The sequence below is a fragment of the Panicum hallii genome, chromosome 1, assembly GCF_002211085.1.
Source record: "Panicum hallii strain FIL2 chromosome 1, PHallii_v3.1, whole genome shotgun sequence".
In the NCBI taxonomy this organism is placed as follows: Eukaryota; Viridiplantae; Streptophyta; class Magnoliopsida; order Poales; family Poaceae; genus Panicum; species Panicum hallii.
Window position 1 is genome coordinate 3,241,815 of NC_038042.1, and position 26,051 is coordinate 3,267,865.

The 26,051-nt window shown below is 45.7% G+C and overlaps 1 protein-coding gene and 1 long non-coding RNA gene across 6 annotated transcripts; one reads left to right on the top strand and one right to left on the bottom strand.

Annotated features, from left to right (window-relative positions):
* The first annotated feature begins 2,162 nt into the window (after positions 1–2,162).
* LOC112889058 (cold-responsive protein kinase 1-like) lies at positions 2,163–6,378 on the top strand. Of its 5 annotated transcripts, none has more exons than XM_025955562.1 (8): positions 2,163–2,758; positions 3,776–3,796; positions 3,918–4,010; positions 4,124–4,239; positions 4,325–4,535; positions 4,694–4,931; positions 5,133–5,283; positions 5,675–6,378. In XM_025955562.1, exons 3-8 carry the CDS (start codon positions 3,941–3,943, stop codon positions 6,086–6,088), a joined length of 1,200 nt encoding a protein of 399 aa, XP_025811347.1. In that variant the 5' UTR covers positions 2,163–2,758; positions 3,776–3,796; positions 3,918–3,940; the 3' UTR covers positions 6,089–6,378. The 5 variants fall into 5 exon arrangements, with proteins under 5 accessions (XP_025811347.1, XP_025811355.1, XP_025811341.1 ...); XM_025955556.1 differs by having other exon boundaries at positions 2,164–2,758; positions 3,907–4,010; XM_025955570.1 differs by having other exon boundaries at positions 3,776–4,010; positions 5,711–6,378.
* A 986-nt stretch (positions 6,379–7,364) lies between these two features.
* LOC112889088 lies at positions 7,365–9,835 on the bottom strand. Its single transcript, XR_003227995.1, has 2 exons — positions 9,562–9,835; positions 7,365–8,709 (listed from the first exon to the last, which is right to left on the bottom strand). It is a non-coding gene; the product is annotated as an uncharacterized LOC112889088 (long non-coding RNA).
* Positions 9,836–26,051: the final 16,216 nt, after the last annotated feature.

A 26,051-nucleotide genomic window follows, 5' to 3' on the forward strand; every position in this document is an offset into this window, starting at 1 on the left:
AGAAACGTCGTACTATCAAGAGAGACTTTGATCTAGAGGTGTTGATGTGGTAGTTGTGCTCAAAATAACCTTACCATTATAAACAGCCTTCTTGTGAAATCCCTGGCTAAACCCGGAGTGATCGTGTCCTGATCCGGAATGTCCGGACAGAGACGTCCGGAGTATCCGGATATATACCTGGAGTCTTCAGGTAACTGTTCCCCATCCGTAAAATTCTCTGAGTCCAGAGTGTCCGAACCCCAATGTCCGGAGTATCCGGATATATACCCGGAGTATCCAGGTACACTTTCGCCAACGGCTAGTTTTCTATGAGAAGGAGTATAAATACCCCCGTACCCTTCACTCAGACTCTCACTCAGACTCTCTCTTGCTCATTTCGACCGAAAACACCCACAAGCTAAAGAAGAATTCTCTCACGCTCCATTTCTTCGTTCTTGAGTGATTTCGTTTGGAGATTCAAGTGAGATTGTTGCAGAATTCTCTCACGCTCCCTTTTTTATTCTTGAGCGATTTCCTTTGGAGATTCAAGTAAGTTTGTTGTAAGAGCAAAGATTTGTATTAGTAAGTTTCCATTCCATCTCTTGAGCACATCATCCTTATCTAGCCGATGGATTCAAGTTTGTTACTTTTAAATCTTCAAGCTCCTAGACGATTAGGCGTCGCTCGTGGGTGCTCAAGCAAATTGTGAGCACCACGGAAGTTTATAATCGTCATTCCTCTCACAGAAACATATAGTTCTATGTGACTTTAGGTTTGAGCGTTGGTCTCACCCTTGGGAGAGGAGTATAGGGATTCTTGAGCATCGTCTCTTGAATCCTTTCTCAACGGAGACGTAGCTCTTTTGGGAGTGAATTTCGGAAAATAAATTCTGTCTCTCTCTTATGCTCCTTACTTATTTTATTGATTATTTGCTTGTGAAACTAACTTTTTCTAGAGCAAGATAACTGGTGAGAAACACTCCAAAGGTACCACTATTTATTCTAAATTTACTCGATCTAAATTACAGCATTAATATTTTTATTTTTTTAGGTAGCTTATTTTATACCCGGATAGTCCGACATTTATATTATTGACAATATTTAAAGTATTTTAAATTTCAGATTAATCTATTCACATTTTTTATAGGCATCTTGAGATCCTTTCACAAATGCGTTTAAGCAACCTTGTGCATCAGTGCATTTTTTTAGTCGCAAGGACCTTGACACAACATGGCCTTCTACACGACTCGGAATCTCTGAACAGGTCAATTCACGGACGATTTGTCCACAGGAAGCAAAAACAGAATGAACGAAAGTAAACGGAAATTTGTCACAACGAACTCCAAAGCGCCTCACCATTCATCAGTTTACCGCTGAATTCAACACCGACCATTTCAAGTTTCAGCCATCATACAAACCAAACCTTTTCATCCTTATTAAATTTTTTTTTTCCAAACTGTATCGGGGGAGATCCTCACCTACTATGCAGAAACTTGCAGGTTTTGGTACATTTCCCCAGCATTCCGAGGATGAGAGATTACATGGGAGGTTTGAGAAAGAGGAAACGGGAGGAGATTAGAAAATACAGTTTTATAGCCACTCACACCAGGCTTGCACCTCCGCTCGTAGCTTCTTGTAGCGGCAACTTCAAATGTTTGTATCTTTGAGAGTCTTGCGTAGGACATCCACGGGGGAGAATCTTGGTGTTCAAAAATAAGACCATTCCTGGCTTTCCAGATGTGCCATAGAATCAGGAGATCATGTCAACGTGGACAGCCTCCGAACGAGCAGTTGCCATAACAATTTTCCAACACCTTTTACCTTCTGGAACTGTCACCTTGGATGCAGATGTGTAGGCGCTCCCAGACCCCAAGGCAGTGCTGCACCCTTGTTAAAGAATAATAAAGAAAAGGACCTTGTTTTTTCTATAATGGGGCTACGTGCAGTGCACGCAGGTGCTGTCGTCCTACGCACGCGGACGCGTCAGGACATGACACACCAACACACCGTTACCTGCAGCTACAAGCCAGCAGCCTCCAACGCTGGCCCGGTCAGTTCAATCGACCCGGTTCAACCGCGACCCCAACCACCACCCGACCCGACCCCCGTGTGACCGGTCTCTGACTCTCTGTAGCCCCGCTGCGCTCGGCTGCCGTCGCGTCGCCGCCGGCTTGCCGGCCGCCGCGTCCGACCTGACCCACCCAACCAGGCGGCCACGCGTCCGGTCCGTGTTGCCGGAGTCCGACCCGCCGGATCTATACAACCACCCGCCCGGCACGGCCCACACGGCGGCGCCGCGGCCAGAGGCCCGGCCCATCTCGGCTCGGCTCACACGCCCACGCGGTCAACGGTTTGAGCACCCCGCCATTCTTCCTCCTCGTGAACCTTGTCTCCCTTTCAAAGCCGAGGCGCCTGGTCCTCTCTTCCTCCCCACCTCCCCCGTTGGAGAAGTCAAATACTCGGCATACCACTTGGAGCTGGAGCCACCACCCACCACGACTCGACAATCTGCCCGTCCGGTCTCCTCCCTCGCGAAAGCTCGCCGCTGCTGCGTCCCGGCGCCCCGTGGCGGCACGGCACTCGGGGGGGGGGGGGGGTGCGGTAGGCGGAGAGGCTTCGGCGAGCCTTCGGGAGGAGGCGGTTCTTGGTGCGGTCTCTGCAGCGGGCGTGGATAATTGATAAGGGCGCCGGCGTGCTCTTGACTAACCGGGGCTGTCGCGGCGGCTGGATTTTGGATTGGATTCGGTTCATCCTCTGCGCTCACGGCGGCGGCGGTTCAGGTGAGCCTGCCTAGTTGCTTTCTCTGATTATACTCAGAGGAAGGTTCGAGATTGGATTTTTGTTCCTGCTATTGCCTATTGGTCCCTTGTCGCTTTTCGTGGTTCATGCCTTCCATGTTCACCAAGAAAAGGGAGTAGTCGATTGGTGTTGTACTCTGCTTAGATTTTCTTCACGAACGCAGGCTACTTGTCCTTTCTTGATTGATCAAGGTTTGTGAATTTCGTGTGAGGTGGAGGTCCGAATGGGAAAGACCTCGTTCTTGATCATGTCCTACCGCGATTTTCCGACGCTAGTTTACAGTTCGATAGCTTAAGAATTGTGAAAAATGTGAAAAGGTACGAACTTTGCTGACGATGGATGCTGGACTTCTAGGAGATTGGTTGTGAATTGTGATTGGTTACGCGTGATTGTGCACTAAAATTATTGGTTGCGGAATTGATTGGGTCGTCTAATCATGGACTAAATTTTAGTGGTACCAGGGTTAGTTAGATGGTAAACATCAGTTTGTGATGACAGACCTCACAGACTTGCATTAGAGTTTCTCAGAAATAAATTAGTTTGATGCGTTGGATAGATATACAATCATGAGGCGCGGTCCATGCGTGCTCAATAATGGCTTCGCTCTCAATAAATATTAAATATAATTTTTTATGTTGGCACTGGCTCCTGAGCCTAAGGTAGTTCGGTTCACCTGCCGACTTGTACGAAGCAACTGTGCAGTGATCGAAACTCCATGGATTGCCTAAGTCCTCATGTACTATTTGTAAGCTTGAAGTGCATTAGCATTGCTTGTCTGGGCGAATTCTAAGCAAACAATGATCGTTGGGAGTTCTGCAAGCAGATTGTGTGTTTGCTTTAATTTTACAGTTTATTGTACAATTTACTGCTACTGTAACTTATGTGTTGCATTCAGTAATGTGAGTTGGACAATCATGACCAAATTGGTAGCCATAGATAGTATGTTTTAAACTTGAAATGATATGTCTCCACTATAGCTTTCTTTTTTCTTTTTGCAGGCAGTATAGCTTTCTTTACAGGTAACAGTAGTTGGCATCCTCTCTTTTCAGGACATGGTAGAAGTCAATGAGAATCAGTAAAATGCTTGTGTTGATATCATAAGTGCAAGCTAAAGTTATTGAGCTGACAGCACTATGGCAGATACAGTACTTTGAGAATCTCAAATGAGTTGCTTTTCTATCTTCTGCAAGAAGAGAAGGACAAGGCGCCAACCAAGTTCCCACCATAATGAAGGTAGAGCTCTCATACGTAGGGCACACTCTGAAATATGTTTACCCCTGTTTACATATTGTGATATACTTTCTCCTACCTTGTTCTGTTAATGTGATTTAACCTTGCCTGCGTAGACGTCCCTGGTGGCCCAAATATAAAAAGATACACTTATAGGGAGCTAGTAAGGGCAACAGAAAACTTTAGCCAATCAAACAAGATTGGTGAGGGTGGTTTTGGTTCGGTATACAAGGTAATATGCATAACCTTCAACAGAGAAGCCACTGAAGTTGTGACTAATGTAGACGTGTTTGACATTCAGCAACTTAATGGTGCAGGGACAGCTCAAGAATGGAACAATTATTGCTGTCAAGGTTCTTTCGTCAGAGTCAAGACAAGGAGTAAGGGAGTTTCAGAATGAACTTGTGGCAATTTCTGACATCTCACATGATAATCTTGTGAAACTTTATGGGTATTATGCGGAAGGAGATCAAAGAATCCTTGTTTACAATCATATTGAAAATAATAGCCTTGCACAAACACTTCTAGGTATGTCATGGTAACTATTCTTTTTATATTTAAACCAAATAATACATGGACATCATAATAGATATTTTTTTCAACTACATATCACAACTTAAGTTAACTATGAAAACTTAAGATATATCATATATGTCCTTATGCATTTAAAACTTTTCATTGTTCAGGTTCCAACCACAGCAATATCCAGTTCAATTGGAAAACTAGAGTGAATATTTGCCTTGGAATTGCACGGGGACTAGCATACCTCCATCATGGTGTAAATCCCCACATTGTTCATCGAGACATCAAAGCAAGCAATATACTTCTTGATAGGGATCTTACCCCAAAAATCTCTGATTTTGGTCTAGCAAAGCTTCTTCCGCCAAATGCAACACATGTTAGCACAAGAGTTGCAGGAACACTGTAAGTAAACATTCTACTTTATATTTTTCAGTTTTTTTTTCTGACTGCATTCAGAAGCTTGTTCTTCTACCATTCTTTTCATCTTAGTTGGCTACTATTATTTGTTAAATTTCAATTTATTCAGCGAAACAATGGCATTTGTATATATTTATAGCCTATGAATACCTTTTCAGCTTTCCTTACTCCAATTTTGATTGACAGAGGCTATTTGGCTCCTGAATATGCTATTCGAGGACAAGTGACACGTAAATCAGATGTTTACAGTTTTGGCGTTCTTCTTCTAGAAATAGTTAGCGGGAGATCCAACAGTGATACAAGATTAGCATATGAAGATCAGATACTCCTTGAAAAGGTTAGAGAAAATACTAGGTTACATTTGACATGTCTTTCCATTGTTGCTTGCATAGTTGAAGAAGTTGCTTTTTGCCATTATTAATTAAACATTATTTTCTATTCTCTGAAAATGTGCATGATATTGATGCATGACTTTGGTGTGTGTGTGTCATTGTTTCCTGTAAGAGAACTCGTGTCGATATATGCAGTATTTGCATTTGGGAATCATAGAAATTGCATGCCAAATTTTCTGTTCTCAGATTTACTACAGTACGACCAATGTCACACGCTTAGAACTGGTGCTATGGACTACCGAGAAACTTCTTTGCTGCTTTTTCCTGAAAACTCATGACATGACAGCTAGGGGAACAATTGTTCTAAATCAAGGCTTTTGTTCTTTACTGCTACAGTTCCCAGAGATCACCAATGGGGTTCTCCTCTTGCAGACATGGATTTATTATGAGCAGGGAGATTTGAAGAAAATCATAGACAGCTCTTTGGGCGATGACTTGGACGTCACACAGGCTTGCAGGTTCCTGAAAATCGGGCTCTTGTGCACACAAGATGTCACAAGACACCGACCTGACATGTCAAAGGTCATTGCCATGCTTACAGGTGAAATGGATGTTGAGTCGGAGAAGATCAGCAAGCCAGCTATAATTAGCGATTTCATGGATCTCAAGGTCAGGAGCATGAGGAAACCACTTGAAATTGCGACATCGTCCACATTCCTGTCCTCCCTGAATGCACACTCTTCTCCTATGCTGTCTAATGAGACGACACAGACCTCCATGATATCCACTGGTGTATCGGATCATGAGTAATCCATCCGTTTGTGAAGAACAGATTGTTGGTGAAAGTGAGTTGGTTGCAGATATGAAACACATGTAGACAGAGTAGCATAGGTTGGCACCTTGTCCTGAAGTTTACCTGCTGGTTTCTTTTTTCATGTATAGATTTAATTGCTTCATTCGTAGTCTGAACATCATTGTTGAGCCAAAGGAGTCCATATGAGGGAACAACTTCTGTATGTACAATACTGGATTGATTACACATTTTCATTGTACATGTACAACCTGTTTTTGGGTGATAAACTAATTTGCAATGATTCCAAGTCTTTGTCAGTATAAACACATACATAATAGCCTGGATGTATATATACTAATCCAGAGTTACAGATTTCAAGGCAAACTATTGCTGGTCTATTGCCTTGTAAATTGTAATGATAATGTGATCCACATCTTTTTGGTCAGTCATCTTGCTCCTGCTTCTGGACACTGACAGTTACTTTCAGCAACGGTTCAGTGGTATCACTTTGGATACCTGAGACACTGATGTATTGTCTCATAGGCAGGTGTTCTTGAGTTCATCCAAGCAGAGGTAGCTGCCATGCCGTCTCCATCGCCACAATTATGCAAGAGGGGGACCCAGGTGCTCGCTCCAATCACCGAGGACTCCAACACGGCCACCAACAGATCATGGCAAATCCCTGCATGCGTTCTTGCTCGTAGAACTGCAGCTGCCACTGAAGAACTGCTCTGCTCGGGTGGTCCATGGCTCCATGCAGCGCAACAATGGCAACTGGCTGGACAGGGAAGCAGGGGCTAGCAGCCTAGCACGTACATGATGAGAGTGAGATTTGTAGGTGGGCCCTGGCAATGCCATGGCGACCATCATCAAAAGATCATTTGTGGTGCTGGCTGGTGGGCCCTAGCGAGCTGTTGCTTGTACTGCAGCAGTACTGGGGCTGTTACTGGTTGGTTAGTTATGCAGCATGACATGCGTTTGCTGCGTGCAGCCTGGATACACAGCTTGGATCTGATTTGAGTCGTCTGGCCGCGGTCGGCCTTGCGACGGGCGTTAAGCTTGGATACGGTCTCTGTCAGGCGGGCCCCAATGCAAAACCCCCAGCACCTACAAAACTGAGAGCATGGGCGCGCACGGCGCCGCACCCGTAACTCCCTAGCAATGGATGCGAATAGAAAGTTCAGTTGAGTTCAGACATAAAGACGCGCGCGGGTGCCGTCAGATGATGAGCATGCATGCAACGCAAGCTTAAGGTTTGCTTAGCTACTCTCACAACTTGGCAACATCGCAATGGGCTGGTGCAAGAATCGGTTGCCACCCAGATTGATTTCTAGAACAAAAACGACATGCAGTTAGTGATCTGATGGTAATCCCTCCTTGCTCTTCATCACCATTGACATTTGGCGACAACAAATCGATGGTACTATGCCTACTCCTGATAACAACTATTGAAGCAACAATTCAAGGAAAGGCAAAAGAACATCTACTCCTAAAATAGGGGAAGAGAAAAAATGTACAAAATGAATGCCAACGCCAAAATTGCATCTAATCAGCTCAGTAGGACTGCTCTATATATGAACAATGCGCAGTGCAGGCCAGCATACATCTGGTCTCTACTACATTCTAGTGATCAAACAGAAATAATTAGCGATATATAGATACTTCATGACCCATTGCTTCCGGCTGTCAATTAGCTAATTTACTGCTTGATCACTTCAGGCCTTATATATAAGTGTACGGGGCACCAGAAATACTCTACTTTTCAAAAAACAAGTGATCACTTGACTTTTGAAGAATTCCTTCTGGGCTAGCTAGAAGCAGCTCTTGACAGGTATTCCCATCTGGTAAAAATTAGATGGCGTCGATCATTTTAGAGAGTTAATTACCTTATGTTATTTGAAACGTCATCTATATCTGACCGGAGGTAGTACTATTCTGCTAGCTTGCCGAGTATATGATATACCCACAGGAGACAATGACTAATCCTTGAAATGTAACTTAGAATGAATTGTACTGGAAAACAATCGATGAAAGAAATGAGTGAAAAAAAATGCAGACATCATTAACAGGATTTCTTGGTTCAAATAATCTAGCAGAGGAATAAAAACCATGCTTATGCAGTTATGCTATGAGTTTTGCCATTTGCGGCATAAATCCCAAATGCATGAAAGTTTCATTTAAAAAGGAAAAGGGGAAATTTTCATAGGAACATTGTGCACAGTACACGTATGCCTCAGAACACACAAGAAGTAAAGTACAAAAGACTGTCAGGTCTGAGAACCGAGCATATAGAAAGAAACAATAGGACAAATGGATTCCAGCATGACCATTCCTCAGTGTATTTGTTTGAGAAGAGTTGCATCATCGATAAAACAAAAATGTATTCCTTCAATAATGTACTCAAACGAACTGAACCAGGAATTCAAGACTATTCGTATGGTTGTTTTCAAAAATTTGGGAAGCAGAAATATATACCAAAACATGCTCGAGAATCAGTCATATGCTGAATACCAAAAATCAAAATCACAAGTCCATAATCTCACTGATTTTTCGGAGCAAGCCAGGTAGGTAACTTGACAGGATCAAAGAACTGGAGAAGCACATGAGTCATCTCAGCCCTTCATTCTTCGATCAGCATCTGCAAGAACGAACCAAACATGAAAGGGTACTATCGCGTGTGAAAGATGAACACACGATCGAAAACACAGTAGAGATAAAAAGTGACAGAAGATCGAAACAAAAATGCATGCTTGACCCCTTGCACGCCACCCACAGCAGGCAACCACGCCACGGGTTGGGCTACATGTGTGGCATACAGGGAGCCAGGCACACACAATCTTAATTTGATCAAACCTATACACCATCTCTCACTTCCATTCGCATAACTGTTTGCAAGAAAGATCGACCAAGAGAACAAAAATGAATGTATTCCGTCTAGAACAGTGCTAGAAACAAAACTAGTGCTTGATCTGATGGGCATGCGCGAGCAGGAACAAAGACAAGAGGACTACTAGAGGGAGCTAGAAAGCTAGGGTTAGTGAGAGAGAAGCGGAAGAACGAACAGTGCAGAGGTGTGATGGTTGGAGGTAGAAGAAAGAGCAGGAGGTGGATTTATAGATGGGAGGGGCAAGACGTATCTCATCTCTCTACTACACCACTCCAGAACATGTACACAACAACTCCATGGCCACTTGCTCTCCTGCTCACCAAAAAGTACTGTCGCTGGTCTGCAAAGGAGGAAGACCGAAAGAACAAAGGACATGGAGCACAAGACACCTGCTAGAATACTTCCCAAGGGCGGGATTAAAGGATGAGCCTTTTGATGCAAGTTAGTTTTATATTGCGTCTAAAGTGCTGGCCTAATGGCTAGCTACCCTAAAGCCGCCCCTCTCCCGGCCGGCAGCACCACCCAAAGCAGCCAATGGCGTGCTAAAGCATGTCCCAATCCGAGCTTCCCTAGCTGCAAGCTACGGCGCACGCGCGCGCGCACCTCTAGTCTCCCTCTTCCCCTGTCGTGCTGGTGAAAGGCGCCGTCGTCTCCACCCTGCAGGGGCTGCCTCGATCGATGGCGAGTGTGCTACAGGGTACGCTGTCACACTGTGATCTGAGCTCGATCTGGCTATGGAGATGGAGACGACGACGGAGACTACATGGAGGAAATGGCAAAGGGCATCGCCATCTTCTTCCCTCCCAACCTCTGCAGGGACTCGGGCAGGCTCTGGCTACGCCACTTGCAGACGAGCGAGGGACGCAGCAGCTTCCTCGATCTCTCTCACACACGCTACGCGGGATCGGGATGGAACGAACGAAAGAGAGGGCACGGATGGGAGGGTTGGTGTAGCTAGACGGTCTGTAAAGTCGATGGCTCTGACCGGTGAAGTGGATTTTGTCTGGAGCACTTGGCCGGGCTCCAGATTCTCTCGATCTCGCAACACCAAAACCTCAGCAGCATACCAGGAGGCATAGGATAATGCACTCCTCTCAGTGATCCAGTCCAGGGTGTGTAGTCTTGACGCTATTGTACACTTTACGGCAGGTTTCTGTTGGTACGTGGTACCAGTGCAAAAACGTTCCTTACTGGTGGGACCCTCTCACAGTGACATGGTGGTCATGGGCGAGTGAAATTTTATCTGAAATTCTGAACATATGATGTGTACGTGTTCATGAATCATGATAGGTCTACTGGAACGGACCCTAAATGCTCATGGGACTGTACTGTAGTCTGTATGCAGTTGTAGTCTGTATGCAGTTGCTGTCGTATGTTCCAGTATGCTGGGCACTGTCCAGTGTTGTCCAGACGCTGTAATTTAAAAACCATTATATTACTGAGATTATTTTAGTTCACCATCGTCAGACGATAGCGATCAACAGATCTAGACACACAACAAAAACCCTTTGCTCACTAAAGCATCCACATCTCTGACCTGCAACACTAAACCCTGTCTGCTCCAAACCGTTACGCATAGCATTGTTAATTATCTCGCAGCTCGATCGCTCACTCATCATGCTGTCAAGCTAAACCACCCGCCGGTTACATTGTTTAGTGCAGATGAGCTCGCATCTTTTGACTTTGGTTGGAGTGGTAGCGCTAGCTGCAATGGCTAAAGAGCGGCCATGGCTGTACGACAGGAAAAGGTGCATCCCTAGCTAGCTAGAGATCCTGCTGCTGGCCGGTGAGCTGAGCGACGGTGATCCAGCGCCGCTGTAGGTGCAGGGCCGCCGGTGGATGGATTGGGTTGGGTTGGGACTTGGAAGGGATGGTTGTTGGCAACGCGTGCATAGCTACCATGGCTCGTAGCGCTTGGGGGCTTTCTCCCGTGGGGAGAACAAGGGAATGTTCTCCAAAGTTTGCTGCAGGGACTGATGACCGGGACGGTATCACGTGGCTCTAGCTCCTTTATTTCCTTGTGTCATGTGTACCGAGAAAATGTCGTTGAACTGGAATATGCAGGATAGCAATGAAAGCAAGGCTGACTACTGTACCAAACAGCTGTTTCTTTTCATGCCAAGCCTTAGCTCATTCATCACACCATGTAATGTGAGTCAGGTGCTTGAACACTTCGATTGGGGTGATCTTTGCCCCATATCTGTACTGTTTCTGTGATCCATCTAAATGGAAATTTTAACGTTTTAAAAATTCATTTTCACATACGCTCTATTTATTTTATTTTATTTTTGAGCAAACTACGGCAACCTGGATTGTCTGAACTTTTATTGCATTATAGAGATAATTTATAGAGCAAATTATAGGGAACACAGTCAGCTCCAAAAGCAAGAGGGAGAGGAGAGCAAAAGAAACTAGAGCAAAATCTGGTTCTAATTCTAAATCTAATTACATAGGAAAGAAACTACTCCACACTATAATCTTCATCCTATCTGCTAAGGAGGAGCACCTATTTGACCGAAGGGAGAGGTCTTCACTACATCTTCTCGAGATCATCAGATTTGTCTCATCTTTGTGCCGAAAGACTTTTGCATTTTGCATTTCCAAACGTTACAGAGGATGCAAGTAAGAACAGTTGTGTTCCTGGAAGGGGTTTACTACCCAGAGTTGATCGACTCCCAGGTTTGCAGGAAGGGACGCAAGGTCCAGGCAGATGAAGGACCAAAAGCTTTTATTGCGGGGACAGGCGATGAAGAGATGAAAGCAATCTTCTTCAGAGGTGCAGAAGGGGCATGGTCCATCACTTTGCGTATTACAGTAGAGCAATCTATTTATTTTATTAAGAAAGTGATGGCACAATAATTCTCATGTGACATCTGTACCGGGCCCCGTTTAGATCCTTTCCAAATTCCAAATTTTTACACTCTCTCTCCATCACATCAATTTTGGGACATATGCATAGAGCAGTAAATGTATGTAAAAAAAAACTAATTGCACAGTTTAATTGTACATCACGAGACGAATCTTTTAAGCCTAGTTAGTCCATGATTAGATAAAATTTGTCAAATACAAACGAAAACGCTACAGTAGCAAAAAGTTCCAAATGTTATAAAGATTTGCGATCTAAACACCCCCCCGTTTCTGATTCTCATCCGTACCTACCGGACTATCGGTTATCCAACCAGTGGTATGGAGCCAACATGGACAGCTGCAAGTATCCGTCCCAGCTGCAAAACAAAATTGACAGAAGAAAATAGGAAAAAAAATGTAAACCTAGAGGCCACCCTAAGCTGCTTGCATGGTCATACTTGCGGTTTTCGGTCTTTAAACCCATGGCTAACGTGATTCTCTCTTACTATCCCACATATAGATCATTGACACTGTGTAAACCCTTTGGTTAACTATAAAAACATCTAAATAAGTTTAAATACAAAAAGGAATAAAAGTTGTAGAAATTATATCGGAGCATACAATTTTCATATAAAATTTATTTTCATCAAAACTCATAAGAAAAGTTATAAATCTTTGAAACAAGCTAAAATTCAAATTACAAATACCAGAAAGTATCCATCCCGGCTCATGATTAGAGCCGACACGGATACTTCGAGGTATCTGTACCGGTGGGTAATACGTTAGCTAAGAACTTATTGCTAGGGTTCGCGAGCTTGTACAGATATACCATGCGGATTCAAATTTGATGGCACCAACGAGCTGATCAAGATTAGGGCGATTTCTGTAGTAGTTTCACTAGCTACGTACTGATTAGGGATCTAATACCAAGTAATATCCTGAAGACCAGAGTTGACTTGTAAGGACGTATGCAAGTGTAAGTCATCTCCCTATGCGTGATGCCGTGCTGCATGCTGATCCCGACCCCATTACTCGACAGATCCTGCTCCGATCCAATAGTAACTTTATCTTGGTCAAGAAAAGCATGCTGCTCTTCTTTCCCCAAAAAGATAAGGACATCAGCCGGTGTCCTTGTTGCCGTGATCTTCACACCCTTTTCTAAGCTTGTTGCACGTAGCCACCGTTCGCCCAAAGGAGTGCCCATCGATTCCAATTCCAATTGTCTAATCAAACGGCTAGTAGCACTGTGTAACTATCGCCACGCGCGATGCTTTCAGAGGTTCAGTGAATGAAGCTATAGACAGGCGGCGACAGACAAGAACGAAATGCACTGTCTGTCGAATTGTGGCTAGCCAAACTAATCACCCATGATGCGATCCATATGCTTCTACTGCCTCAATTCGAGATCATCAGAGAGTATAAGATAAGGCTGAGTCCAGTGGTGGGGGAGATATCTCCCCGCCACGTCAGCTCTCACCCTCACTCTCATCCCACTCTCACCTCACCCCTCCAATGCACAGGCTACAGTGCCAGCTCTCATTTCTCACTTCTCCACGTCAGCTTTTCTTTTCCAAATTTAATTATTCCAACCTCCACGTGGACCAATAGAAACGCTCCACGTCACTCCCGCCCCACCCCTCTCGCCCGACGCCAGCGCACCGCCTCGCTACCTCTCGCCCGACGCCAGCGCACCGCCTCGCTACCGCGCGCCTACCGCCCCCGCGCGCCTGCCAATGCGGGCGAGAGCGGGGCGCTAGCGCCCGCTCCCGCCCGGCGGGACTGCTACCGCCTTCTCTCTCCCTCTCGCCTGCCTCTTGCCTCGCTCTCGCCTGGGCTGGGCCGATAGGGGGGCCGTACCGCCCCCCATTGGCACCAGCCTAATGATATTACCTCACCATCTGTCAAAGAAAGGAACGAGGATCGAAGCGGCCGGCCGGCCGGCTGACTTTTAGGGAAGAGGAAGAATTGGCACGGATCGGAGAGAATCGGTCACGCCGACCGATCCCTAGCGCATGGTGGTGCGGCGGCGGGAGGATTTGGTGGAATTCTAAAGCGGGGCGGCCGATCGATCAACGCTTTTCCGCTGCTGCTCGACGGCCGCGGCATCATCCGATCCGATCCTGATCCCCCGTGCCCAGCCAATAAGCCAGCCGCCCACAAAAAGGCAGCGGAAAAAGGAGAAGGATCGGATCGGAGGAGGCCGGCTCAGCATCCGGCAATCTCAGCAGCGGGGTCTGTGGCTGTAACGGAACCGCGACTGGCCGCCGCGTCAGTGATCCGTGGAATCCGAACGGCGAACCCGGTGGTGGCCAGATCCATGGCAGAGCACGGAGGCTCGCGTGTGACCGGGATCCGCCATTCCGTCTGTTGTAACCAGACGCCCGCACTGCGCCGTGCCGCTGCTCCTGGGCCACCACGACACCGCGTCGAGGTCCGTGGGCTGATAGGCTCAGAGCCGCAAGACGGTGTGGCAGAACTTTCCGGCTCAAGTGCGCTAGTCATCGCTTGACAGCTGATACTAACTCAACGCACTTCAAACGGAACAACTCGTTGGTCTGTCGGGTCTCCGTCCGATGCAACCACGGTTCAACAGGATCGAAGCAGGTTTACCTCGCACGAAGGCGAGTTTATAGTCGCACAACAGCTCATCAACTTTTAATTCATAGAATATTCAACATTATTATAAACCATCTCAAACTTAAGGTAATAAACAAATATTGTTTAAAACGACAAGCTAAACGTGCTTGTCAAGTTCACAGCGGAAGAAAATTAACACACGACTACACACGTCGCGAAGGTTGACACCACACTCAGCCCGAAGCATGGCGTCATTCAGGAGGGTCACTGCCGGCCGGGGACAGATCCCACTCCACGGACCAGTCAAACGGGACAGAGGTTGGCCATACAGGACTATCCGTGGGGTTCTCAAGGGTCATATCTAAAAAATTCACTAGCAAAACTGAGTATATTAATACTCAGCAAAACTTAACCGGGTCATGGTACACTTAGCCATGTAGCTAGACTTATGCTGGCTTGTAATGGTTCTGAGTTTAATTTCAGTTGAAAAGCAACAAAGAGTATGATCTACTTTCATGTTTTAGCCTTCAGATTCTAGTTTCATTAACCATTTTAGGTAAGCATCTATTCTATACAAACGAGGTAGAGATTAACATCCATCCAGATTATTCCATAAGGTTACTGTTTTTACTCTATGTGGCAGAAGGAATAAGCAGTCTCAATCTCCGCGAGAAATGGACGATCTTGAATCGAATTTCCAAACCTTGTAAGGGTAAACCTAACTCACATGCTTGGAACATCCAAGTTCGTTCCGAAGCAACCGTTTCCCTCATATTCCGGGTTATGGATCAGGGCCACCCCAAGCGACTGCAGGACCGTACGCACACTAGTTGTGCAGGATATATGTCTGTAGCGCGACTACATGATCGTACTTCTATCTGCTACGCAGAACGTACTCCCACACGTCGGTGCGTGTGTATAACAGAAACCAAATAATTGAGTGGTGGAGACATGTCCATTTGCCGGGCCAATCAGGTACTAGGCTTACCGCTTTTCCATATTTTGTGGCATGTGGCTAGTACTTTCAAACGCTTAGCCACCACTACCACACACTACGACCTTATCAACTTTTATCAACACAGACGGGGTAACCTTCCGAGTCATGGTATCGCGCATGACCCCATCCATCATCCTTATAGTGGTTGCAGAATAATAAACATTCAACTCCTATATCGCGCGAGTGACAGGAAATCACCCGACTTCTACTGGTCCTATTAGCAGCGCCTTTATGCAATAAGGACTTCACGTACAATACATTGGTTCCTTGGATTTATGCATCTAGGGTTCCATTTCAACTTAGACTAGGATTTATGCATCTAGGGTTCCATTTCAACTTAGACTTAGTGCAAGATATAATATATAAGTATAGAATTGCATAATGTAGTAATTTGAAATACTAGGTTATGCACCGGAGCTTGCCTTCTTGAGCGGGGCTAGGGTCAGTGGTGTTAGAGACTTCCGAACTTTGTTTGGGGGCTTCAGTTATGTCTCGACGACGTTCGTAGGATCTTCAGAAAATCCAAGCTCGGGTTCCTGAACCAGCTCGTAGACTCCGTCGTCGAGTATCGTTGACTCTACATGATATACAATGATTTGATTAAATAGTTTTTGAGTTAAGGATTTTACTTCACAATAAAGTTGCAATCTAATAAATTAACAAACATAAACTCATGAAACAAGGGGGGGTTGGATTCAATTCTACTATTTGTATTTAATGCATTGCCATATTAATGGAATTACTTTAAAGTAATTTGACAAGTTTGATTTTTATTTTCAGAACCATCAAGGTTTTGACTTTGAATTTTTGGTGGATAAGCTTATTCCTGACAATAAGCTTATTGTGAATTTTTCATAATTTTCTGTAAACAGAAACTAAAGCATTTGAATTTGAATTCAAATTTCAAGTTTAAATTCAAACCTTAAACAAACAGAGCTTTAATTCCTTGAAAATTTAATTAGGAATTCATTATCAACAGATTGAGTTATGTTAAAAAGATCTAAGTAGGAAAGTTTTAGGAACATGCTTAAATAAATTCAAATCATATCAAATTTTATTTGCAAAAGTTTAAAGAAACTTAAACTACAGAGAAGTACTGAGTATAAAATTTTTACACAAGCTCACTTATCATCTAAACAGGCTACACACCAAAAATCACAAGAAAATAACCTTGTATGCAAAGGTTATACACAAGATACCCTTTTTTCTAAACTCTAAAATAACTTTAAAAGAATTTGGTTTCAAACCAGATTATATTAACCAAAGTTGTAGAGCTTGATTTCTAGTTTCCAACAAAACTAGTTTGACAATTTTTGAATTTTTTGACAAATTCTTATCAATTTTACAAGTTGACAGCTAACACTAATTAAGAAACTTGCAGAGAGGCCCTCGGGTTCTTGCACATAGGACCCTAATACGTAAACTTAGATTACAATTGGGTCCTTGCCGGGTCGAGACGGCGGCCGTGGCGCTTGACCGGCGTGTTCTCGTCGGCGGCGAGGGTTTGGCCGAGGGGAAACTGGTCCTATATGACCTACAGGACGGGGCGCATATGCCGGTGGGTGATGTGCACAAAGGGAAGCGGCGGAGCAAGGTCGACAGCGAGGAATGGCGGCGGCCGTGATGGCGCATCTGTGTTCCCGGCGTGGGGCCGGCGAACATGGAGGGATGGAGCACGCACGAGCATCGTGGAGTCGTGGGGATGCTATTCCCGTACCTGGTTCGGCAGGAGCTGGGGCAGAAAGGGGTCATCGACGGTGAGGCGGCTTGGGTTTTCACCGGCGGCGATGGCAGCACGGCGTTCTGCTGGCTGGGGTGTCGGAGGGCAGTGAAGGAGTAGCTGGATCGCTTCTGCGGGATGATGTAGTGCTGCTGGTACCCTTGGTTGAGGCTGAGGGGCGGTGTGGCGTCGGGTTGACGGCGAGGCCGAGCGGCGGCGGAGTTCGAGCTCACCGGCGCTGCGGGGGACGACGCTCGGATGCGGGAAAGGGAAATTGGGTGGGTCGGTGAGCTGCAGGGAGTTGCGGTGGTGCTCTAGGAGCACCGGATCGTGGGTGGGGGGCGGCGTGGGCGGCTGACGACGGCGAGCCGAGGCAGCGGCGGTGCTCCGGCGGGGTGTGGTGGTCGGGAAAAGGAAATCCCGTGGAAATGCACTTGTGTGAGCGCAAGAAGGAGTCCGTGGGAAGCTCCAGGACGTGCTTAAGGCCTAGAAGAAGGTGTGGTCAAGCGGGAGCAGGAGCTGGCGGCCGGCGGGAGTCGTGGCGGATCGGGCGACGGCGGCGCGACGTGGAGAGGGCAGGAGCAGGCCAGCGCGAGCTGGGGAAGCGGCGGCGCAGACTTAGGGGCGGCGCGTGGCACGAGGAAAGGCGGCGCGGGGGCGGCGGGTGCACGGCACATGGCCAGCAAGAGCGGCGGCAGTCGAGCGCAGAGAAAATAGAGGAGGAGAGGACTCGAGGTAGACGAAGGGGGACTGAGTTGTAATTTCCTGAAAGTACAGGGACTCCACTGTAAAGCCTAGATAACTTTCAAACCATAGCTCAAATGAAAAGGTGCCCAAAAGAAAAAGTGTAGGGTTTAGAAAGGTCTATAACTTTGCTTCAAGGTTCAATTGCAAAAGAGCTAAGGATTGGTAACTAACATAAAATTGGGCAAAGTTTTAAACTATAATTAAATCCTATTTAAAAACTACACTACACTTACATCCTATGTGTAATTTCATCTATATTTATGATTTAAAATCAAGTTCTGGACTTTTGCAAAACAACCTTCATATATTTGGATTCTACCTCCCATTCTCATCCATTTAACACTAAAGGACCTATATTTTTCAGAATTACATAAATGTCCTTCCCCCTTTTGCATTCAAATTTGAGCACACATACTGTGACACTCAGGTACTTAGCATTGTCACACACTAAATTTTAGTATGAAATTGGGTGCAAAATGTGGTGAAAGTGTGTTTGAAAATTCAAATGATAAGGAAAAGGGTTGTATATATAATTATAAATTAATAAAGATCCTTTAGTGTTTAATAGATGAGAATGGGAAGTGAAATTCAAATACATAAAGGTTGTTTTGGCAAAAGTCAAAAAAATTGTGTTTAAATCGCAAATATAGGTGAAACTACACATAGGATGTATATGTAGTGTAGTTTTTAAATAGGATTTATGTAAAGTTTAGAAACTTTACTAAGTTTTGTAGTAATTTCAAATCTGTTGCTCTTCTGCAAATAAACCTTAAAGAAAAGTTGTAGATTTTGAAAAACCCTACACTTTTGCTTTTGGGCCTATCTTCATTTGAGCTCTTGTTTGAAAGTTACTTAGACATTACATTGGAGTCCCTGTGTTTTTGGGATATTACAGTTCAGTCCCCTTCTTCTTCCTCCAGCCCCGGCCTCCTCTGTTCTCTCTGCCCGCGCGCCGCCGCCGCTCTGCCGGCCATGTGCAGCACCCCCGCTGCCCCCCACCCTCCGCTGCTCAGGGCCGAGCCACGAGCCGCCTCAGCCCAGTGCCACCGTTTCCCCGAGCTGTGTTAGCCTCTCCCCGCCGTGCCACACCGCCCGACCGTCTACCCGAGCCGCCCCTCGCCGCTGCTCGCCGTCGCTGCAACCCAGCGCCACCTCCTGCTCTCTACAGACCCACGCGTCGCTCCTTGGCCGACCGCCGCCTTACTCCTCCCCGCTGCCGTCCTCTGCACGCGCCACGCTAGCCCCACCGCCACCCGAACTTCGCCGCGGTCGCCACGCACGCCGTCGATCCCTAACCATGCCTCTTGCCCACTGTGTTCTCTTTAGTGACTTAAGGCACGTCTGGAGCTCCCAATACATCCTCTCTTCTACTCCTGTTGTGGCAAAACCGACTGAATTATTCCGGGTCAAGTGCGCTAGTTATCGCTATTCAGCCGATACTAACTCAACGCACTTCAAACGGAACAACCCATTGGTCTGTCGGGTCTCCGCCCGATACAACCACGGTTCAAAAGGATCGAAGCAGGTTTACCTCGCACGAAGGCGAGTTTTACAATCACAGCACAGCTCATCAACTTTTAATTTATAGAAACGCAAACATTATTACAAACCTTTTTCCAACTTTGTGTAACTTATACAAACAGTGTTTAAAACGACAAGCTAAACAGCTTGCCCAAGTTTACAGCGGAAGCAAAAATAAATTCGCGACTACACACGTCGCGAAGGTTGACACCATGCTCAGCCCAAGGCCTGGTGTCACTCAGGAGGGTCACTGCCAGCCGGGGACGGATCCCACTCCACGGACTAGCCATACGGAATAGAAGTTGGCCATGCAGAACTATCCGTGGGGTTCTCGAAGGTCATACCTGAAAAATTTACTAGCAAAACTGAGTATTCTAATACTTAGCAAGGCTTACCCGGGATTGGGTATACTTAGCCCGTAATTAGACTCATGAAGGCTTGAAATGGTTCTGGGTTTCATTTCAGCCGAAAAGCAACAAAGAGTATGATCTACTTTCAAATTTTACCTTTCAAATTCTAATTTGATTATCCATTCTAGGTAAGCACCTATACTAGACAAGCAAGGTAGAGATTAGCATTCGTTAGGATTATCCCAACAATAGTTACAATTCTTACTCTATGTGGCAGAAGGAATAAGCAGTCTCAATTTCCGCGAGAGACGGACGATTCTGAATCGAATTTCACCCTTGCAAGGTAAACCTAACTCACACGCTTGGAACATCCAAAGATCGTTCCGAAGTAACCGTTTCCCTCATATTCCGGGTTATGGATCAGGACCACCACAAGCGACTGCAGGACCGTACGCACACCAATTGTGCAGGACGTACGTCTGTAGCGTGACTACATGATCGTACTCCTGTTTGCTATGCAGAACGTACTCCCACACGTCGGTGCGTGTGTACAATAGAAATTTAAAATAATCGAGTGGTGGAGACATGTCCATTTGCCGGGCCATTCAGGTACTAGGCTTACCGCTATACCATATTTCGCGGCATGTGGCTAGTACTTTCAAACGGTTAGCCACCACTACCACACACTGCGACCTTATCGACTTTTATCAAAACAGACGGGGTAACCTTCCTAGTCATGTTACCACATATGACCCCGTCCATCATCCTGATAGTGATTGCAGAATAGTAAACATTCAACTCCTATATCGCGCGAGTGACAGGAAATCACCCGACTTTTACCGGTCTTATTAGCAGAGAGTCTATGCGATAAGGACTCGGGTACAATACGTTGGATTCATAAGATTTATGCATCTAGGGTTTCATTTCAACTCCTAGACGTAATGCAAGATATATAGTATATATGTAAAACTGTAATAAATTGAAATACTGGGTTTGCACCGGGGCTTGCCTTCTTGAGTAGGGTTGAGGGCAGGAGTGTCAGAGACTTCCGAACTTTGGTTCGGAGTTTCAGTTAGATCCTCGGCGACATTTTTCGGGTCTTCAAAAAACCCTTGGTCTTGTTCTAGGACTAGCTCGTAGTCTTCGTCGTCGAGCGTCGTCGATTCTACATGGTATGCAATGATTTAAGTGAGATGGTGCTTGATTTAAAGATTTTATTTCACGATAAAGTTGTAATCCAATAACTTAGTGTATATAAACTCATGTAACAAGGGGGTGGGGTTCCAACTACCATCCATACTTAGGTTATGTCATTTTATTGGAATTACTTTGAAGTAATTCGATTAATTTGATTTTTATTTTGAAAACTATAAAGATTCTGACCTTGAATTTTTGTGGATAGGTTTATTTTCAATAAATAAACTTATGGTGAATTTTTCATTATTTTCTGGAAACAGAAACTAAAATATTTGAATTTGAATTCAAACTTCAAGTTTAAATTCAAATCCTGAGTTAACAGAACTTTAAATTCTTGAAAATTTAATTATGAACCAATTATCATCAAATTAGGTTATGGTAAAAAGTTCTAAACATAGAAGCTTTAGGAACAAGCTTAATTAAATTTAAACTACTTCAAATTTGATTTGCAAAAGTTTAAAAGAAAAAACAGTACTAAGATTGAAACTTTTACATAATCTCATACATGACCTAAAGATGCTACATACAAAAAAATCATTGGAAAATAAGTTAATATGCAAAAGTTATGCATAAAATACTCCTTTTACTTAGGTTTAAAATAAATTCAAAAATATTTAGTTTTAAACTAAACTTTATTAATAGAAGTTGTAGAGCTTGAATCCTAGTTTCTAACAAAACTGGTTTGACAATTTTTGGAATTTTCTACACATTCCTATGAATTTTAGAAGTTGACTGAATTGTGTTTAAGGAGGGGTGCTACTTTCTCACAAATAGACCCCTGGGAACTGTTAAAACCTTGCAATCGAGTCCCTGGCCGGCTACACAGGAGGTCCGACCGATGGCCAACCAAATTCCGGTGAGATAGCTTGCCGGCGGCGAGGGGCACGTGGGGGAAAATGACCAGTGACTCACGGCGGTTTCGGGGATGGTCGGGGCTGAGGCGGGGAGGAGCTGTAGTAGTGTAACGACAGCGAACAGGGGCGGGCGGCGGAGCTCCGAGGGGGTCGACGGCATTCAGGTGGCTAGGGTGCCGGAGGGTGGCGGGGAAGTAGTCGAGAAGCTTCTACGTGATGATGTAGTGCTGACGGGGTGCTCGGCCGGGGCTAAGAGGTGGTGGATCAGCGGGTCGACGGCGGAGCCGAGCGGCGGCGGAGCAAGGAGCTCGTCGGCGCTGCGGTCCGGCTGTTCCAGTGCACCAGAGCGAGATTGGATGGGCTGGGAAGCACGAGCGGGTGACGGGGATGCTGTTTGTGCTCTAGACCGGGGATGGGGAGCGGCGGTGGGGGCTGTCGACGGTGAGGCCGAACGGTGAAAGGCCCTTGTTTGGTTTTGGTAATTGATGGACAACTTAGGTGGACTAATAAGTGTTTACGTTGAGATACACAGGAGATTAGTCCACACAAAGACACTAGTATGAGCAAAATGTGCCATGGAGGAGAAATGGCTAAGGGTTGATGCTATGCTCATATAGTGTGATCGAGGAGCTCATTGCATATGAGACATAATATGGAGTTATGTGACCAAAATGGAGAAGATCAAGACAAGGCTTGGCTTGATGGACCGGTTGCAATGGAGAAGGGCAAGTCAAGGCTTTGAAGCAAGGGACCGCGAGGCGGTGAAGCTTGGGCAAGATTTGGCGCCGATGGACCGAGGCAACTGTGAAGAGCGAGTAAGGTCAAGATCGATGGACCAAAGAGATTATGTGATGATATGGAGTGGATCATATCATTAAAGGAATATCAAACCAAGTGTTAACTTATGAAGATGATCAAAAGGCTTGATGGAATTTGGTGCTTGTGTGGCATCAACATTTGGGAAAATGAAATGAAATGCGCAAGGCAAAGGTATGACTTGTAGGGCATTTCATTTCACCGGTCAAAGGTTGTGTAGAGAAGTGCATGACCGGATTTAGGATAGATGGCCGTACTATCAAGAGGGGCAAACTTGTTTGCATATCGGTCATCTAGTGCCACTTGAGCGATCTAACATTGCGATGTTGATAGGATCGAGTGGCGTGGTGAGATCAAGTGAAAATCCTTTGAAAATGATTGTGAAATGCTAACACACATGCACATGGTGTTGTTCACGTGGTGGTGTTGGCACATTTGCAAAGGAGAAAGAGTTGGAGTTGATGTTGATCAACTTTGGGAAGCAAGAAAGGTTTTTCGGTTTTCTCCGGAAATTAGGTTGTCTCTTGTAGTGGAATACTGCTTTGATCCATTATATTTTGGACCAAGTATTCAGTTGGGTTATGTTGCCCTCTGAATTAGCTTTCCATAGAGTCCAAGATCACCTAATTTGGACATCGGAGATAAGAGTTATGGCCGTTTTACCGAGGTACATTTCTGCTGGAAATAGACCTGCGGACGGTCCGCCCATGGGGGGCGCACGGTCCGCCGTTATCCCAGATGAGCTCTAACAGAGCCATTTTTGGCTCTGTTGGTGGTCCAAAATGAACTGCGGACCGTCCGGTCCATGGGGGCGGACGGTCCGCCATTAAAAGCTGAAACGGGCGCAGATTCTTGGTAGTTCTATCTTGGGTGTCCAAAATGAACTGCGGACCGTCCGGTCCTTGGGGGCGGACGGTCCGCCTCCTACTGAAAATTCTGGGACAGAAACACTACGGTTTCTGTGTGTGCTCACTTTTTGAACTGCGGACAGCCCGCCCATGGGGTGCGGACAGTCCGCCGGTCACTTCCAGATTTAGTCAGAGATGTTTGCAAATCGGTTGGTTCGAAGTTTTGAACCGCGGACAGTCCGCCCCAGGGGCGCGGACAGTCCGCCGGGGCTCTAACGGTCGACTCTGACACATAATAATTGCTGTTCTAGCCGTTGGTTTTGAATGGGGGACGGTCCGGTTTCTGTGAGGCGGACAGTCCGCGAAATCTCTGTTTTCTCGGGATTTGAGTGTAACGGCTAGTTTGGGGCCTCCCTCTATAAATAGAGGGTGTGGCCGGCCATTTGAGGGTGCTGAGCACCTTGGGGACTTGGTGTCCATGTGTGAGAGTGCTTGAGAGCCCTCTACTCACTCTAACTTGATAGTGATCATCCAATTGAGTGAGAGAGCGATTCTAGTGCGATTGCTTTGAGAGATTGCATCGAGTGGCACTAGGTGATCGTGTTGCAAGCCAGTGTGCTTGTTACTCTTGGAGGTTGCCACCTCCTAGACGGCTTGGTGGGAAGAGGCTCCGTTGAAGCCCGCAAGAAGATTGTGTGGTGCTCCGGAGAAGAGATTGTGAGGGGTATTGTGCTCACCCCGCGGGAGCCGCGAAGAGCAACTCTAGTTGAGCGAGACGTGAAGAGCAACAAGTGGTTCGTCCGGATCATGTGCTAGAGCTCGGTGTGAGCACTCCACGTGGGAGAGTGTGACTTGAGAGTCACCACTAGCAAGAGAATCGGCGGCAACCTTGGAGCTTGTCTCAACGGGGATTAGCATGGTGGCAACCAAGTGAACCTCGAGATAAAAATCACCGTGTCGATCTTGTCTACTCTTCTCGGTGGTTTGCATTCTCCAAATCACAAGCCTTGTATTTACATTCATATATATCTTGTGCTTGTGTAGTTGCTCTCTAGTGTTTAGTTAGTTTGTGTAGCTTGCTAATCATCTTCTTGCTTGTGTAGCTAGAAGTAGAGATCATAGTGTAACTAGTTAGCTTGTGTAGTTTAATTAGTTGCTCTTGCTTAGATTGTGTAGCTAAGCAAGTTGAGCTCTTGAGTTTGTATTGTGTATCCTTGTCCTTGACCATCTAGTGAGCTTAGGTTTGGCTTTGTGCTATTGCCCATTAGAATTGTGTAGGAGCTCCCCTTGTTTGTAAAGTACTAGTGCTTAGACTTGTGTGGCTTGGCATTAGAATTGTTAGGAGAGCTCTTATTAGCTTGGCACTCCATTTGCTTTGTGTAGGATCTTTTTGGAAGTGCCTTAGAGTCATAGTTAGAGGGGTGAAGTCTTGGCTAGCGAATAGTTTCAATTCCGCATAAGTTTCGGTTAGCCGGCGCAATTAGTTTTAGAAAGGACTATTCACCCCCCCTCTAGTCCGCCATCTCGATCCTACAAACGGGCGGCGAAACTGGAGCTCACCGGCGCTGTGGGGGATGGCGCTCGGGTGCAAGAAAATGGAATTGGGTGGGTCGATGAGCTGCAGGGAGTCACGGTGGTGCTCTAGTGTGGCAGAACCAACCTGAATTATACCGGCTCAAGTACGTGAGTCCATTCCTGAGGGCTCCAACGTGCTTCAAACGGTATAATCCCTTGGCCTGTCGGGTAACGTCCCGATAAACCACCGATACACAGGATCAAATAAGGTTATCTCACACGAAGGTGAGTCCAGAGATACAGTTACCATCATATTTTACATCACAGTAAATTACATTACAAAAGTTTCCAAAAGCAGTACGAAGTTTCAAATTTAGAGAAAATATTACAAACTGTTAGAGTTATGGTTTTTAGCAGAGGAAAAATATACGCGATGATTACAGCACGTCGTCAAGACAGATGTCATGCTAAGCCCGGGCACGACATCACTCGGTATCACCAATGTTGGTCGGGAACGGATCCCATTCCACAGACCAACCTTCTGGAAGAGCACAGGGCCAAGGCAAGGGAAGAGTAGGGTCTTTTACCTGCAAAACATATAACTAGCAAGGCTGAGTATACTAATACTCAGCAAGGCTTATCCGAGTTTGGGTATACTTTAGCCCATAACTAGACTCATGAAGGAATTTCAAGGGTTCTGGGTTTAGTTTCAGCTGAACAGCAACTAAGAGTAGATCCTTAATTTCAACTTTTAGATTTTAAGTTCTATGTGATTATCCATTCTAGATAAGCACCTATAACTAAGCAAGCATGGTATAATCTTCAGTCAAACATCATCTTCGATAATCATAACATTGCTCTTGTTACTCAATGTGGTAAAGGGGATAAGCAGTCTCATTCATCATGAGAGGCGGACGATTCCTGAATCGAGATTCAAACTTGCAAGGTAAACCTAACTCACACGCTTGGAATACCAAAGGGTCGTTGCGAAGCAACCGTTTGCCTTTCATTTCGACTCGTGGATCAGATCCACCACAAGCGACTGCAGGACCATACACACTTCCAAAGTGCAGGACGTACGTCTGTAGCGCGACTACAAAACCC